The sequence below is a fragment of the Ascaphus truei genome, chromosome 3 (genome assembly GCF_040206685.1).
Source record: "Ascaphus truei isolate aAscTru1 chromosome 3, aAscTru1.hap1, whole genome shotgun sequence".
Lineage (NCBI taxonomy): Eukaryota > Metazoa > Chordata > Amphibia > Anura > Ascaphidae > Ascaphus > Ascaphus truei.
Window position 1 is genome coordinate 2,788,757 of NC_134485.1, and position 17,411 is coordinate 2,806,167.

The 17,411-nt window shown below is 46.0% G+C and overlaps 1 protein-coding gene across 1 annotated transcript; it reads right to left on the bottom strand.

Annotated features, from left to right (window-relative positions):
- Positions 1-12,949: 12,949 nt before the first annotated feature.
- LOC142490597 (olfactory receptor 51H1-like) lies at positions 12,950-13,924 on the bottom strand. The gene has a single exon (XM_075593012.1). The coding sequence runs from the start codon at positions 13,922-13,924 to the stop codon at positions 12,950-12,952; it is 975 nt and encodes a 324-aa protein (XP_075449127.1).
- Between the last annotated feature and the right edge of the window lie 3,487 nt (positions 13,925-17,411).

Genomic DNA, 17,411 nt, shown 5'->3' on the forward strand with positions numbered 1-17,411 from the left:
GTAGAAACCATTTTTCTTGACCGGGAGGTACTCACGAAAGTCCTGGAACTGTTTTCGGCGCAATGCCAGACGCGACCGCTACGTTCTAAAAAGTGGGACTTAGAAACTTTTCTTAGTTGAAAATCTCTGAAGCCGGCACGCGTCTATTCAGCACAGAGCATCTGTGAATTTCCAGCTGATGGTTTGGCGCTTGGAATCTGCTTCTCTCATTGGCTGCAAGGTTTCTTATGGGTTTCTGGTTTCCATTCACTAACCTCTAAAGCCTATCAGAGCGTGGGAATTCTCCTGCCAGCCAATCACCGATTTGCTGGTATTGTAAAGCCGGGAGGGCACCTTTTCTCAGTCTATAAAGGGACATGCACCAACCGGGCACCTCTGCCTCTTTGCATACTGAGCCCACCCGCTGCCCAGGCTCCACAGAGTCTGGGCTCTGGGAAATGGTGGCCGGATAGTGCTGTGTTAGCCCAGGATGCGGGTACTCAAGCAGAGCTGCAGCACCCTCCTGTTCTAACACCCGGGCATCCCTGAGGCTTTCAGTCCAGACTCTGCATAGACCCAGAGGCACCAAGCTTGGTAGCCATCTGGTCCCTTGGAATCCACAGTTCATTAACAGGTTATCAATATATATATTAATACCTATTAAATATAACCATTTAATAAAATATTCAGTATGTTAAAAGATGTAAGTTCCTATTCTGGGATGGAGTGAGAGTATAATTCACCTACCCTCACTAGCCTCATTCTTGGCACACTTTTAGAAAAATAACTTTTAAAACTTTTTCACACTACAATCATGCTCAGCTTTATCACATAGCTGGAGAATCCCCTGAACCCCTATACCAGAATCAGGGTAGCTAGGTATGTATCTGGGTACATCGCCTATACTGGGGAACCCCTGTTACACTAGGGATTCCGTGTATAGCTGCAGATATAGCTTAACCCCTTCATACCCATTTACCTTGTCTGGATGATGCGGCAGCAGGAATCCTGGCGGTGAGTCGTAAGAACGTTTTCAGGGTCAGAGTTTGGCAATTCCCGGATACAACTTTTGGGGTATCCCATAACTCTGGAACCCCGATACATAGCCACATTCTGTAAAGACTTTCTCTGACAAACCCACCCTGAAACTTACAGCCTACAATTCTCCCGGTCCCAGCACCCCAGGAAAGGCAAAAGACAAATAAATCTTTAATGTCGCATAATTTGCACACCGTCTCAGCAATGCATTTTCGACATCTGGGTCCAAGAGCTGAAACTCTAGGACCCCAACACACGGGTAAGGGGTAACCAAGTGGGCTTGACCTTTATTGATGAGCCTGGTTAACCCTTTCACCGTCACAGTGGCTGGCTGTTTTTTTGGCTGTGTGTGTTTATGTGGCGCTTTGTGGCTGTGTGGATGGCTGTTTGTGTGACTGGCTGGTTTTGTTGCTGGTTGTGTGGCTGCCTGATTTTGTGGCTGTGTGTGGTTGTGTGGCTGGCTGGTTGTGTAGCCGGCTGGTTGTGTGTCTGGCTAGTTGTGTGGCTGGCTGGTTGTGTAGCCGGCTTGTTGTGTGGCTGCCTGGCTGGTTTTGTGGCTGTGTGGGTGTGTGGTTGTGTGGCTGGCTGTGTGGTTGGCTGGCTGGTTGTGTGGCTGCCTGGCTGGTTTTGTGGCTGTGTGGGTGTGTGGTTGTGTGGCTGGCTGTGTGGTTGGCTGGCTGGTTGTGTGGCTGCCTGGCTGGTTGTTTGGCTTGCTGGCTGTGCTGGGTTCCTCTGTGCATGCTCTGGATGTGGAGGGCATCTCCATGCATGTGTTTGCGGCGCGCCCATGACCACATGTGCGCAAGCGCACAGCCATGCCCGTTTTGGAGAATGTGCGCATGCTCTGAATTGCCTGAAGACTTTTGCGCATGCGTGAGGAGCGCATGTGCGTCGCGACGGCCATTCCTGTGCATGCGGGGATGTGTGCTCATGACGGGCGCTCCTGTGCATGTGCACGGTGACGGCCATTCATGCGCATGTCCGCAGTCTCTGCCGCGCCTGTGCATGCGCGCAGCAACGGCCGCATCAGAGCGACAGCTGCTGCTGCGCATGTTGATGGACAGTCCTATGTATGCGTATTGTCTACCCCTCTTGCACATGTGTTCTCCGACAGCCACTCCTGCGCATGTGCGGAGGAACATGCATCCCAGCTGGTTACAAAACACAATGTCGTCACTTCCACAGACAGATTGATATGAAATTAATCTCAAACAGCTAAATCTCAAATATACACCACTTTAAAACATCACCTCCATCTCAGTGCCTGAGGTTCTAGAGATGAAGCTACTGAGATATGAGCCTTGAAGGCAATACAATAATAGTAAAAGGTAAAGCAAGTGTAAGCAGGCACAAGGCTCAGTCGAGAGCAGGAATGAAGCAGAAGCGAGGTTGGGTCAGGAAAAGGGATTAATCATGGGAGAAAAGCATGGACAAGTCCAGGATTCAGGGCAAAGAGCCATGTGCCTGGAAGGGGGCCTCTGGCATTTGTGATCGGAACCTTTTCGCCACTGAACCGCTGGTCTTTGTGATCATGTGATCGCTTATGGAGCAATCACATGACCTCCCCCGCAACCTGGCTGATGTACTGTAAATGGAAGTGGAAGGGGATCCACTTCCGTTTTGATCTGGAATCCAGCTCCGTTGGAGACGTCAGCTCGGTCATCCCTAGAAAATGAGCATTTGCGATCTGTAAGTGTCAGTAGGAGATGGTAAAGAGGAGCGGTATGACATATTACAGTGGGATTTGTCACACGTGTAAGTCAGGGGACACTAGTGCTAATATGAATAGGCATCAGAATGAATACACTGAAGTTACTGCAGCTGCTGGAGTAATGACCTGGGGAAGGTTCCAGAACAGCAGGAGTCAGGGGCACATGGCAGCTAGGACGGACTTGTTCTTCTGGTGGGAGGTGTGTTGTTTTTAGCTCCGGGCTCTGGAGATATTTACAGTTTTAGTTGCCGGTGTTACTTCTTGGACTTTTAAACAGCTGTCCAATGAGAAGTCGCAACGTTATGCCCTGATGATGTAGCGGCTTCTTATTGGCCAGTGGGTCCCATGAGGTATGTCAGCCAGATTGAAGGAAAACACAAGCAACTACTGAAATGACACACAGTCTTTATTAATATAAAGATAAAACACAAACAAAAATGATTTGGTAACAGTTTATTGATTAAGATACAATAGCTTTGGCCAACCAAAATTTACTGTATGTCGGGCTGCATACATGAAGGCCCGTACTAATAAGATCAGAGAAGGAGGAGGTAACGAGTTCTGTTTATGCTAGTGTAACGGGTTCCCCCCCCCCAATCGCAGATTTATACCGTGGGGGGCAGGAAACATATATTGTTACTCAGTGTGGTGCGTAACCTGTTGGCTCACAGAAGGGCTGAGCTTCCGCCACGGGGAACCTGGGGCAATTATACTATGGATATTACTTACAATGATGCAGCGCCTCCACCTGCGATGGCTCCCACCAGAGGGGGAGTGGTTCCTCGCAGGACAATCAATAATCACATACAATTAAATGTATAGGAACGAATACCTTTTTACTGATCACCAAACATATAAGTCAAACATGTAGTAACAGGTGTCCCCCTATAAAGGTAACCTGACTCAACGTTTCCTCGAGGATAGTTATAACGGACACCACGGCGGGTGTCCACACTTTATGCGTCTCGGCGGACGCTACCGTTCCAACACAATAATCCCACCCTCAAGTCCAATGAGTCCCACCCCACGTATTGCACTCCCAATTCGTAGACCAGCGTATATGTATTTGCGTGTGACTGCGCAGCCACTATGACAAATGATAGGCCTGGTTGGTGCACGTGTGTTGTGGGGTTACCTGCCCGGGCTCCAGCCGCGGGTGCTGCTATACCGCAATGGGATCGCTGGATGTCCTCCAATGGTGAGGTGAATTCCAGCGTGGATAATATCACCGCGTCTTCCGTCGTCTGTACTTAATGGCAGCCCGGTTGCTGTCCACAGGCTATAGTCACTCTGCACGGAGCCTCCGCACTTATAGTCTAGAGATTCCTGTAAGACCAAACATAGGCCCAAACCGCTGGGCGGAAAGCGAAGCGTCCGCTGGATTCCTTACTGGCTTATAGATAAGGGCAGGTCCCTAACCTAGGGCCGGTCCCTATCACACTCCGCTAGTAGGACTCAGGGCTGTCTGGGGCCTAGGGGAGTACTGGCCTAGTGCTCGGAGTCACGGACTCCAGCACCCTACCTCCTACCCCTTGTCGCTCCCGTCGCCGACTGACTACGTAGTTCCTGCGTGCGAAATATATCTCTGGTTGCCCACAGAGATCCTCCTTCCCTATTGGCTAGTCCTTCGCGGGCTTTCTGGACCTTAACTGCGCAGACGCGAGCTCCCTGTAGTCCTGGAGTGCTCCTGCTTCTCGCGCATGCGCAACGCCCCTTACAATGGCGCCGCCCTGCTCCGCGAACCGGCGTAACCACCACAACGCGATACCGGCCGCAACCCTTAGTGCTACTCGGCTCGCATATACAGGGGAGAAGGTAATACCGCAGGGGACCTGGCTACACTAGTATCCAGGCTGAGAAGGTCCTGTCTCTTTATAGACAGAGGGGCCAAGCTGCAGTTGTTTAGATTTCTGTACAAAGCCCTGAGTGGAAATACTGCTCCTCCCCACACCAGATTTAAGTTGTAACACTCCAGATGTCCCATAGCCTTACACTTGTTCTTTCTGCTATTTTCTATTTCTATTTCCTTTTTTCGCATTGAAGCTGCACGGTATAGAAAAACGTTTACAGTGCGTACAGTATGAAAAAAAGGAAAACTGTGTATGAAAAGCGCTAATGCTTACTGTAAATATAATTAGTGACAAAATACTAAAAATACTTTCAAAAAACCTTAAATAAAGGACTAGGCAGCCTGATATAAATGACCCACACAGATCACAACGCAATCACAAAAAACACAAAATAACGGCGCCTAGATTAATATCACCTGAGTGATTAACCCTAGATAGTCCAGCCCTCACAGTCCAAGTGAATCCAAGGATGGCTTGCTTGATGGCTCATAACGTGGGATAAGAGAGACAAATCATAGTGCAACACTGGATATACAGACTAGTGAAACAAACAAACAAACACTGACAACACACAACACATATAAACAAACTAGCTACAATAAAAACTGATAATTTAATGAAAAATGATCGATGTGATAACAACAAACTTAAAATAAGAATACACTGATGGAAGATCACTTCCGGAGGGTCTAAAACCGAAATCCTACTCACTAAATAAGAACAGTAAGACAGCATGTAGCAGCACCAGCGGCAATGGAACCTCCGGATGAGAACCGATAGAGACGTGACACAGGGCGTCTGCAGACCTCAACCGCTGGCAAATCGTGACCTCGCTGGCGCGATCACAGACCCGCTGTTGCCGTCACCGCCGGATGACGCAATGCGCATGCATGGTAACTCAGATTCCCTGATATATCCTGCGCATATAGCGCTGCAGTGGAAAGTCTCTCCAAAAGTACTAGGAACTCATATGATGGCAAAATAGAGGCAATAGAACCACCCTATAACCTGATCTTTCTTATAGGATAATTATAAGCTATAAAGGGTACCAAATGACAGTATAGAAAAGTCAAATAAAAGTTGTATTTATTATGGTCCGGGACCGCCATTCATCCCAGGACGAAGGTACTTGAGCATAACTCAGGTGACCAAATGACTTAATAACCTGCCAGGCATAATATCTTTGTTGATGGCCTGGTTACCCCCTCACCGTCACAGGTTAGAAGGGTGAGGACGGCAGAGAGAAAGCGGGGCATGTAGAGCGAGAGAGGAGGATAAGGCAGAGTTGTAGTTCCTGACCAGGTTGTCAGGGTCTGTAGCAGAACTGAGAGAGGAGAGGGAGGAGCGTAAAGTGGAATCAAAGGCTGGTAGGTGAATAGAGCGCAGGTTTCTGCAAAAACGAGGGCGAGATGGAGATGGGGAGAAGCGAGAGAGAGAGAATGAGATGAGGTGATGGTCAGAGAGAAGAAGGGGAGAAATGGAGAAATCGGTGAGAGAGAAGTTTTTAGTGAAAACCAGGTCTAAGTAGTGGCCATCCTTGACGGTGCTGGCTGCAGTCCACTGTTGAAGGCCAAAAGAAGAGGTTAGAGAAAGAAAGCGGGAAGCCCAAGGGGGAGAGGGGTGAAAAGAAACCTTGATTTTGATTTAATAAACCACCCAAGGCTCCCGTAAAAAAATAACCCTCTACCAAAGAGTGCAGCTTGCTCCCGTGTTGGATGTTACGTTGAATCCACGTGACGTCACACACTAGTGTAGGGGGCTCAACGCCAGCCCTAAAGCCCCCTCAACAGCTATGTTTTTCAGACTATCCCCACTTCAGCACAGGTGGCTCAATTAGTCTCTGCTTCAGCACAGGTGGCTCAATCAGAGGCTCAGTCTTTAACTGAGCCTCTGATTGAGCCACCTGTGCTGATGCTTGGATATCCTGGAAACCTGTCCTGTTAGGGGGTGCTTGAGGACTGGAGTTGGCCAACCTGCACTAGATGTACGTTCAAAGCCTTTTTTTCACATATTTGCATCCTGCAGCGAGGTATTAAGGTAAAAAAGAGCAAAATACAAACCCTGGATGTATCTTATGTACTGCGTACCCCTTTATTATATGGGTGTATCTCACAAGTACTGCATACCCCTTTATTATATGGGTGTATCTCACACGTACTGCGTACCCCTTTATTATATGGGTGTATCTCACACGCACTGCGTACCCCTTTATTATATGGATGTATCTCACACGTACCGCGTACCCCTTTATTATATGGATGTATCTCACACGTACTGCGTACCCCTTTATTATATGGGGGTATCTCACACGTACTGCGTACCCCTTTATTATATGGGTGTATCTCACACGTACTGCGTACCCCTTTATTATATGGGTGTATCTCACACGTACTGCGTACCCCTTTATTATATGGATGCATCTCACACGTACTGCGTACCCCTTTATTATATGGGTGCATCTCACACGTACTGCGTACCCCTTTATTATATGGGTGTATCTCACACGTACTGCATACCCCTTTATTATATGGATGTATCTCATACGTACTGCGTACCCCTTTATTATATGGATGTATCTCACACGTACTGCGTACCCCTTTATTATATGGATGCATCTCACACGTACTGCGTACCCCTTTATTATATGGATGTATCTCACACGTACCGCGTACCCCTTTATTATATGGGTGTATCTCACACGTACTGCGTACCCCTTTATTATATGGGTGTATCTCACACATACTGTGTACCCCTTTATTATATGGGTGTATCTCACACGTACTGCGTACCCTTTTATTATATGGGTGTATCTCACACGTACTGCGTACCCCTTTATTATATGGGTGTATCTCACACGTACTGCGTACCCCTTTATTATATGGGTGTATCTCACACGTACTGCGTACCCCTTTATTTTATGGATGTAGCTCACACGTACTGCGTACCCCTTTATTATATGGGTGTATCTCACACGTACTGCGTACCCCTTTATTATATGGGTGTATCTCACACGTACTGCGTACCACTTTATTATATGGGTGTATCTCACACGTACTGCGTACCCCTTTATATATGGATGTATCACGCGTACTGCGTACCCCTATATTATATGGATGTATCTCACACGTACTGCGTACACCTTTATTATATGGGTGTATCTCACACGTACTGCGTACCCCTTTATTATATGGGTGTATCTCACACGTACTGCGTACCCCTTTATATATGGATGTATCACGCGTACTGCGTACCCGTATATTATATGGATGTATCTCACACGTACTGCGTACACCTTTATTATATGGGTGTATCTCACACGTACTGCGTACCCCTTTATTATATGGGTGCATCTCACACGTACTGCATATCCCTTTATTATATGGGTGTATCTCACACGTACTGCGTACCCCTTTATTATATGGGTGTATCTTACACGTACTGCGTACCCCTTTAATATATGGGTGTATCTCACACATACTGCGTACCCCTTTATTATATGGGTGTATCTCACACGTACTGCGTACCCCTTTATTATATGGGTGTATCTCACATGTACTGCGTACCCCTTTATTATATGGGTGTATCTCACACGTACTGCGTACCCCTTTATTATATGGGTGTGCATTTCTGTTTTACAGATTGTGATGGCTCAGACGGGGCTAGAATTACCTTTCCCCATATACTGTATGAGTCTTGTTGCACAGCAATTGTTTTTACATTTTTATTTGCATCTGCTCCAAATATAAGAACGCTGGTTCTCTGGTCTATAACCGAATGGGGATAACCACGTTACAATTTACCCAGAACTCTTTACACCATACAACCATAATTGGTATTTATTATGTAGTTGTAAAAATATTGATGCAATAGAAAAAAGAAATACAGCAGGGTCCCGGGTATACGGCGGGTTCCGTTCCAGGGGTCCCGGGTATACCGCGGGTACTGTTCCAGGGGCCCCGGGTATACAGCGGGTTCCGTTCCAGGGGCCCCGGGTATACGGCGGGTTCTGTTCCAGGGTCCCGGGTATGCGCCGGGTTCCGTTCCAGGGGCCCCGGGTATACGCCGGGTTCCGTTCCAGGGGCCCCGGGTATACGACGGGTTCCGTTCCAGGGGCCCCGGGTATACGCCGGGTTCCGTTCCAGGGGCCCCGGGTATATGGCGGGTTCCGTTCCAGGGGCCCAGGGTATACGGCGGGTTCCGTTCCAGGGGCCCCGGGTATACGGCGGGTTCCGTTCCAGGGGCCCCGGGTATACGGCGGGTTCCGTTCCAGGGGCCCCGGGTATACAGCGGGTTCCGTTCCAGGGGCCCCGGGTATACGGCGGGTTCCGTTCCAGGGGCCCCGGGTATACAGCGGGTTCCGTTCCAGGGGCCCTGGGTATACGGCGGGTTCCGTTCCAGGGGCCCCGGGTATACGGCGGGTTCCGTTCCAGGGGCCCGCCGTTTAGTGAAAATCGCCGGAAAGCGGATCCGGCGATTTTCAGTTATGCACATGCGCAAACCGGCATTTTTCTCCGTTCTGCGCATGCGCGACCTACGGTCTGCGCGCGCAAACTACGGTCTGCGCATGCACGCCGGGCACACCCGCCCGTTCTGCGCAAGTGCGACTTAGGATACAACATGGCGGCCCCCTTCTCGGTGCCGCCGGATCGGCGGATCGCCGGAAAGCGGAGCGCCGAGAAGCGGGGCCCTGCTGTAGTAGAGCACCCCCAGGAGTATCCCAAAAATAATTAGAAGGAAAGTGCGTTATCCATAAAAACATTTAATGGTCAAAGATAGAGAAAACAGCAAGGCATTACCCTACCAACATGTTCAGTGCTACACAGAGCACTTTATCAAGGCATAATGCCTAACCTGGCGGTGTTGTATTTTCCCTTTTTTACCCTTTGCGTAAGTATTTCCGCCCATATCCTGTGCCTCTATTGTAATAAGACGATTGGAAAAAGTGCATTTCATCAGAGCTGCACTACCTCCTATGGTTTCAGTATCTGTGACGTATCCTATTGCAGATATATATATATTTGTGATTGTTTCACTTTGTCACTGAGGTTGGTAATCCCCTTTTTCTAGTTTAATGTCGGATTTCCGCTGTAACTTTTCACTAGAGAGAATGTGGGCAGATTGGCTCCTCCTGCTCCTGACATTTATCTAAAGGGAAAGAATGTTGGGAAGGGTGAGCCCCTCAGCTTCCCGTGTGCTGCAGCGTGTACAGTCCAGGAATATATAGTCCATATATTAATTGCAAAACGATTTCGGACACTCAGGAGTTTAGGAGATAATTCAAGCACAGTCTCCTGACTTAGCCCCTAGTGTGGGAGTAGCCTAGCGGTATACGGAGGGCTGACCGAAGTGGTCTTGTAACCAACTGCGGACCCCTCAAAAATGTATATCCAGCATGTATGGCTGCTCACCTGGGGTGGCGCGAAAAAAAATATATATAATAAAGTAGTCACTTACTCCAATGATACTGCTCCGTCCGGATCGGCGTGCTCCAAGCTGCTGGGGATGATGAACGGAAAAACGTCTCAATGAAGGGAGTGGATCAGCGGGCACTGCTGGCAAAAATAGGTGAGGCTGGACTGCGCTAAAAAAACGCCTTTATTAAATCATGAGCAAAGTACAGATTAAAAAAGGAGGGTCTCCCCCTCAGCGGTCTAACGCGTTTCACCCCTGTGTGGCTTTGTCAAAGAGTACTATTACTCACTAAACATTTCCTTAAGTGACGATCCGAACCGGATATGACGTCACACCATTCCCTGTATGGTCCAACCCCCCCAATGAGAAGTGGACCGCGGTGTCGGAGGATGCACACCAGTCCGGATCGGGTCACAAACTGCTACACACATGCGCATTGGTTACCGAAGAGTGAAGAAAAGAAATAAAAACAAATAGATAACTCTAACACAAAACATATACAAAAGTATATATATATATACTATTGGGTGGGAGAAACAAACATGATAATGATGTAGTCACTATCAAATATATGTCTATCCACAGCCAAAATGCATATTGAAAAACTAATAAAATTAAATGTGTGAACTGAAAAAATATGCATCTTATGCAATGTTAAAATCAAGTAAATGCTGGGAGGGTCTAAATAGGTATAAACGAAAAATATATGTGGATATATATATGAACAGATTTGGAAAAATGTTATGAAATGTATATATATATATACAGTATATATATATATATATATAAAGTTACTTAATTAATTATTCAGAATATCTATATGTATATATATATATATATAGAACCTTTATATATATTGTACATATCAAACATGAATTGTAATAATACCATTGACATCAGCTGTTGTCATTAATTAATAATCATTAAAGAAATATAATCAACTCATAAATGTTTAAGCATAAGACGGCTTATATACAAGAAAGAGAAATCAAACATGGAAACATTATGAAAATTATGAAAAATGTGAATATATGATGTTAAAAAGTATATATAAATACAAATCTCCAAAGATCACTACTTTATGCCATGCTTATTTTATAGCAGTCAAGCTCGATGTTATACGAGGACTGCTGCAGAGTTCAAACCAATCCAAAACAGTTTAAAAAATAGTTTAAATGCATCCCATATAGATAAACCATAATTTAAAGAATTATTGAGTGATCAAGATAACTATATTCAGAAATAAATGTCTCAAAAAGAGCAACCGTTCAACAAATAACTATAGCCAGGAACACAGAAATAATCAGATAGTAACCAAGTTATAACACTACATTTTGGCACCATCAGTGTGAAAAGAACTTAGACGAATAGATGCCAAAATGCTAGAGAAAATGTTTTATCTCCCAATCGACATTCATGCCGTTGGGGGTCAAGCTATCCATTGAAAAAAATCCAAAACATTTCTTTTAGATTTAGAATGTTCTGGCGATCCCCTCGTCTAATTGGGGGAGGTACATATTAGATTCCACTGAATGTCAGTAGATTTAATTTGCCCATTGGGCACTCAGTGAAATGTCTCGCTACTGGATACCTTAGGTCCTTGTTTTTTATTGACCTAATGTGTTCCATTATACGTATTTTTAATGGACGTATAGTTCTCCCGATGTAGTTCTTTCCACACCCACACGTTAATATGGAGGTGACAAATTTAGTATTGCATGTTATAAAACGTTTCAATTTGATTTTACACCTATTCTTCTTTGTACGTATAGTTTTTATAGTTTTTGCATAGGTACATATTTTGCAATAGCCACATTTGTAGAAACCTAGAGGTGCTGTAAAGCCTTTTGTTTTAATTGAAGGTGAAACAAATAAACTAGGTGACACATAACTTCATATTGTCCTTGCTTTTCTAAATACAAATTTGGGTACATTTTGAATTGATGGTTTTAATTTAGTATCAAGGTTTAGAATGTTCCAATGTTTAGAAACAATGGTGTGAATCACGTAGCCTGTTGGCTATATTGTGTGATTACACATAATGGTATGTTATGTTTACTGTCTCTGACTTTGTTTTGCATGCTCAAAAGGCTATCACGTGGAGTGTGAAATGCATGTTCAAATGCCCTCTGTATATCAGTCTCCCTGGATCCCCTTTGGCTAAATCTTGAGGCTATTGCCATTTACAGTATCTGTTTAAGCTTTTGGTTAATGCCACTAGCGTAATAAGGATAAACGTCTATTTTTCTAATTAGTACTTTACCAAACACCCGTCCTGTACTATTTCTTCTCTTTAATTAGAACATTTTGTAATACTTCACTCAGTCATATTTCCTTTCAATAGTTTTCTGTCCACCATGAAGGAACTACAAGTTCTACTGGGAAACCTCTCAAGGGAGAAGACTTCCGCGGCCCGGCAAGTAGAGATGGGCGTCATTTTTGAGGGCGTATTTGGATCCGCCGGTTACTTTGGTCCGTGGATTTCACCAGATCAATCTGAAAAGGGGTAATTCGCGTTTTGGTGTTTTTCTTTATTATTGTTATTACCGCTACACTCAGCGGATTCTGCGACCCATGGACGGATTTCTGGAATCCAATCCGTGGATTCGGTGATCTAGTAGCGGATTGTTAAGAATCCACCAACAAATTGCTGAATCCGCAGATTGGATCCTACAAATCCGTCCAGGGGCCGCATCCAATGGCGGTTTTTGATGAATCCGTTTGGATTGAAACCGCTCCAATGTGTTTGTGGATTTTACACAACCGAATTTGGGGGTAACATCAGAAACAATCCGGGATATGGATTTGGCCGGATTTCCCGTCTTTACTGGCGCGCTAATGTGCAACACTGCATCGATCTCGCATGATTATCAATACAGCTGCTAACATATTCAGGTAACATCAAGTGGCAAAAGCTAAATAGAATAAAACATACCGATAGCACACAGATAAACATAATTCATATGGTAGCGATCACATTATCTCGTGCGCCGATTTCCCTGCGGCGGAAGAGTTTAATGACCTTGGCACGGATCTGCTTGGTTTTAATGCTGTAGATAACAGGGTTGATCACCGGCGGCACAAGGAGATATATATCCGCCATGAAGACGGGAAGCAGAGCGGAGGCGTGCTTCCCAAACCGGTGGACCACTGATAAGCCAATGAGTGGAACGTAGAAGACTAGCACAGCACAGATATGGGAGATACAGGTGCTAAAAGCCTTGAGTCTAGCTTCATTTGCTTTAATCCTGAGGACAGCTCTAAAAATCATTCCGTAAGAGATAATGATGAACAAGGAGTCAATTCCCTTGGTAAGCAGCACAGCCACCAGTCCGTATATGCTATTGACTGTTGTATCTGCACATGCTAGCCTAATAACATCCTGGTGCAGACAGTACGAGTGGACCAGCATATGGGTCTTGCAGAATGGAAACCTCCTGGTGAGAAACGGAACGGGGAAGACCACACAGAGACCTCGCAATAATATCAGCAGTCCCATTTTGGCTATAACCGAATTGGTTAAGATGGCGGCGTATCTCAGGGGGTCACATATGGCTATAAGACGGTCAACTGCCATGGCAACCAGGACCCCTGACTCCATGGCTGCAAAAGTGTGCAGGAAATACATCTGTGTGAGGCAGGACTGCAGATAGATCTGGGTATAATTGAACCAGAAGATGCTGAGCATTGTGGGTAGTGTGGTCAGAGACACACCGATGTCAGTGAAGGCTAACATGGAGAGTAAGAAGTACATGGGCTGATGGAGGCTGTCTTCTCTATTAATGAGGAAGAGGATGGTGACGTTCCCTACCAGGGCAATGACATACAGGGCGCCCAGGGGAAATGCAAACCAATTCTGGTTATTCCCAAGTTCAGGAATTCCACTCAGGATAAATGTTAACGGGATGAAAGAGATGTTCCCAGCAGTTGCCATGGTCCTCTAGGAAAGTCCCTTTGTGATCAGAAGGAAGTTTTACCTGGGAGAGAAGGAAAATCAGAACATATAAGAACAACTCGTGGATTTATTACCAGAGATTTGAGAATTCCCAAACCTTGCTGAAATATGCTAAAAACCAGAAGTCCGTTGATTGGAAGATGTACCCTGGCTGGATGTACCCTCTCACTCACCTGAGATACTCTGCCAGATCCACACAACATGTTCCGGCTCACAGCCCGAGACGTCATGCAGTGAAAGAAGGTACGGTTTAGTCTGGCATTGCACGGCATTGTTTGTTTATTCGGGAGTTTGCCCCATTGAACTCTCAGTGTTGCTGTGCAAACCCCGTTTCATATACATTGTGAGCAACGCCAGAAACTTCCATGCGTGCGAGTTAGAATAGGACACTGGTTTCACCTTATTCCTTATACACAAGACCAGCCCGATGTGAGCACAATGAATGCACGGGAGGTTGTATTCATATGACTGACCTAAAATTAGTGCAAAAAGTGAGTCACATCGTAGGTGGCAGTGCTTGGTCACAATGGGCGGTAGGGGTGACTGAGTGTGGGACAGTAACCATGAGTGCAGGTTATTGGGAGGCTTCAGGTAAATGGAAAGTTTTAAGTTTTGTCTTAAAGGTGGAGAGAGGGTGTTTGTCATATACTGAGTGTGAGGGAGTTCTACAGGAAAGGGGCAGTGAGGGAAAGGGGTGGAGAGGAGACATGGGCAGAGCGCAGGAGATGGGCAGGGGCATAACGGGAGATCAAAACCGATATGTAGGAAGGAGCAGATGAATGGAGAATCTTAATGGTAAGGAGGAGAACTTTGTGGGTGATGCGAAATTTGGAAGTCAGGAGAATAATTTAAGGATGAGATGGGCAGAGACAATGTTGGAGAATGTGACATTATTCTAGCAGCTGAATTATGGATAGATTCCAAAGGAGAAAGTTGGCAGGCAGGGAGGCCTGTTACAAGGGCAGAACTTTGCATTATTACGGAGGAGGAAGAAGCGACACATTTTATCCATGCCGTGAATGTGAATGGAGAATGAAAGGGACGAGTAAAATGTCACTCCTAGGCAATGTGCTTTGGTGACAGGATAATGGTGATACTGTTTACTGTGGTGGAGCAATGGGATATTAGGCCAGGTTTAGGGGGAAATATGAAGAGCTCCGTTGTAGACATATTAAAGGTAAAGGCGCCGGAGCACCATCCAGAAGGATATAGCCAGGAGGCAATCAGAGACCTGAGACTGGATTGTAGGAGAGATGGTAGGGTGGAAACTGTAGATATATCTGCGTATCTTCTGCATAGAGATAATATCTGAGGCCAAGAGACTTGATGAGGTCGCTAAGTGATAGTGTATAGAGAGAAAGAACAGGACAGGTCCCAGAACAAAGCCCTGTGGTTAAACCAACAGACAGATCAACAGAAAACGAAGGCATGTTAGCAGCAGAGGCAGTGAATTTGCAATGGAAGAGGTATGATGAGAACCAGGATAGAGCTTTGTTGTGGACACCAAGAGAGTTTAGAACATGAAGGAGAAAGGGGTGGTCGACAGTATCAAGAGTAGCAAAGAGATTGAGTAGGATTAGCAGTGAAAAGTGACCTTGGGATTTTGCTTCTTTTAGATCATTGTCTACATTAGTGAGCACGGTCTCTGAGTGAGCACAGTCTCTGAGTGAGCACAGTCTCTGAGTGAGCACGGTCTCTGAGTGAGCACAGTCTCTGAGTGAGCACGGTCTCTGAGTGAGCACGGTCTCTGAGTGAGCACGGTCTCTGAGTGAGCACGGTCTCTGAGTGAGCACAGTCTCTGAGTGAGCACGGTCTCTGAGTGAGCACAGTCTCTGAGTGAGCACGGTCTCTGAGTGAGCACGGTCTCTGAGTGAGCACGGTCTCTGAGTGAGCACCGTCTCTGAGTGAGCAGTACAAAAGGCAGAAAGTTGATCATACGGAGATGTTCTAGCAGTTTGAAGGCAAACAGCGGGAGGGATACCGGGCCGTAGTTACTGAGGCATGTGGGGTCTAGGTTGTTTTTGAGAATAGGTGTGACCACCGCATGCTTAAAGGAAGAGGGAAAAGTGCTAGAAGACATCGAGGAATTGAAGATGTGGGTGAGAGGTGAGGACTAATACAGGAGTAAGAGTTCTGAGACTTTGGGAGAGGATGGGATAGAGTGGGCACGAGGTGGAGGGATCAGCTTAGAAATTTCCGACTCTGTAACAGGAGAAAACGAGTCAAGATTGGAAGCAGGAGATATAGGTCGAAGCAGAGAGGAGGGAGAGGGGACAGAAAGAATCTCCTTGTGTAAAGCATCCACCTTGCCTTTCAAGTAGTCGACAAAGGATTGAGGAGAATGGAAGGATGGGAAGGGAGGGAGGTGGGAGGGAAAGGGAGGGAGGTGGGAGGGGAAGGTCGGAGGAGAGAGTCAAATACAAAGAAAAGAAGCATGAGTTTTATTTGTGAGCATTGAGTGAGGAAAAGTAGTGTTTGGCCTTAGAGACAGCAGAGTTAAAACAGGTGAGAAGAAATTTACAGTGTCGAAAACCAGCGAGTGTGATAAATGTGCCCGTATGAGACACAAATGCTAAACATCTGTGAAAAATCAAACCAGTGACAGATGCGTGTCTGCGTTTTCTGCTGCACGGGAGAAAGATGTGAAGCAAGGACTGGATCTGACTTTAATGCGGACATTAAGGGCTGAAAATCCGTGTGAAATCCCCCGTAAAAGCAGGCGAATCCCCCGTAAAAGCAGGCTAAGTCCCCGTAAAAGCAGGCTAAGTCCCCGGAATACTCTCTCTAATAAGGAATATCTATACTGTCTGCACAAAGATCGCTAAACAACAAAACAGTTTAATGCACATTTTGGGACAAAAGTGGTCTATTAAATTTGATGTGTTCTGGTTCTCACAACAAATACAATAGGTGAGGCCACCTCACTGTTATTCAGGAGAGGGGTGACCATTTCACACAACCTCTCTCCCTCTCACTTTCTCTTTTTCTCCTCTGGTCCCAGAACACAGTGACACAGCCACTTGTGGCAGAACATATAATCTATACAGTACACTCTCCCAAAGCCGAATTACCAGTATCTCCAGCCTGCGGCAGGAAACGTGCCACATTCACTAGCAGTTACTATCTCATGCTCTACTGAATACATATCACACACATTTCTAACATCAAGCAATATCACAACCTAAATAACACTTTGCACGGTTTGAAGTCTTTAATGAATACGGCGAGATTACTATTCAGGCTGATATTTTGCTATTCACGACTCAATGCCCATTCACATTCTGTAATGACACTTGAATCAGCCCTGAACAGTCAGGTGGCTTATACAGTACCTCCCTGTGTACAGAATGAAAGGGTTTACCTGTAACAGCAAACAGCCTTCTTCCCATTGTTACCTGAACTTACCTGTAACAGCATACAGCCTTCTTCCCATTGTTACCTGAACTTACCTGTAACAGCATACAGC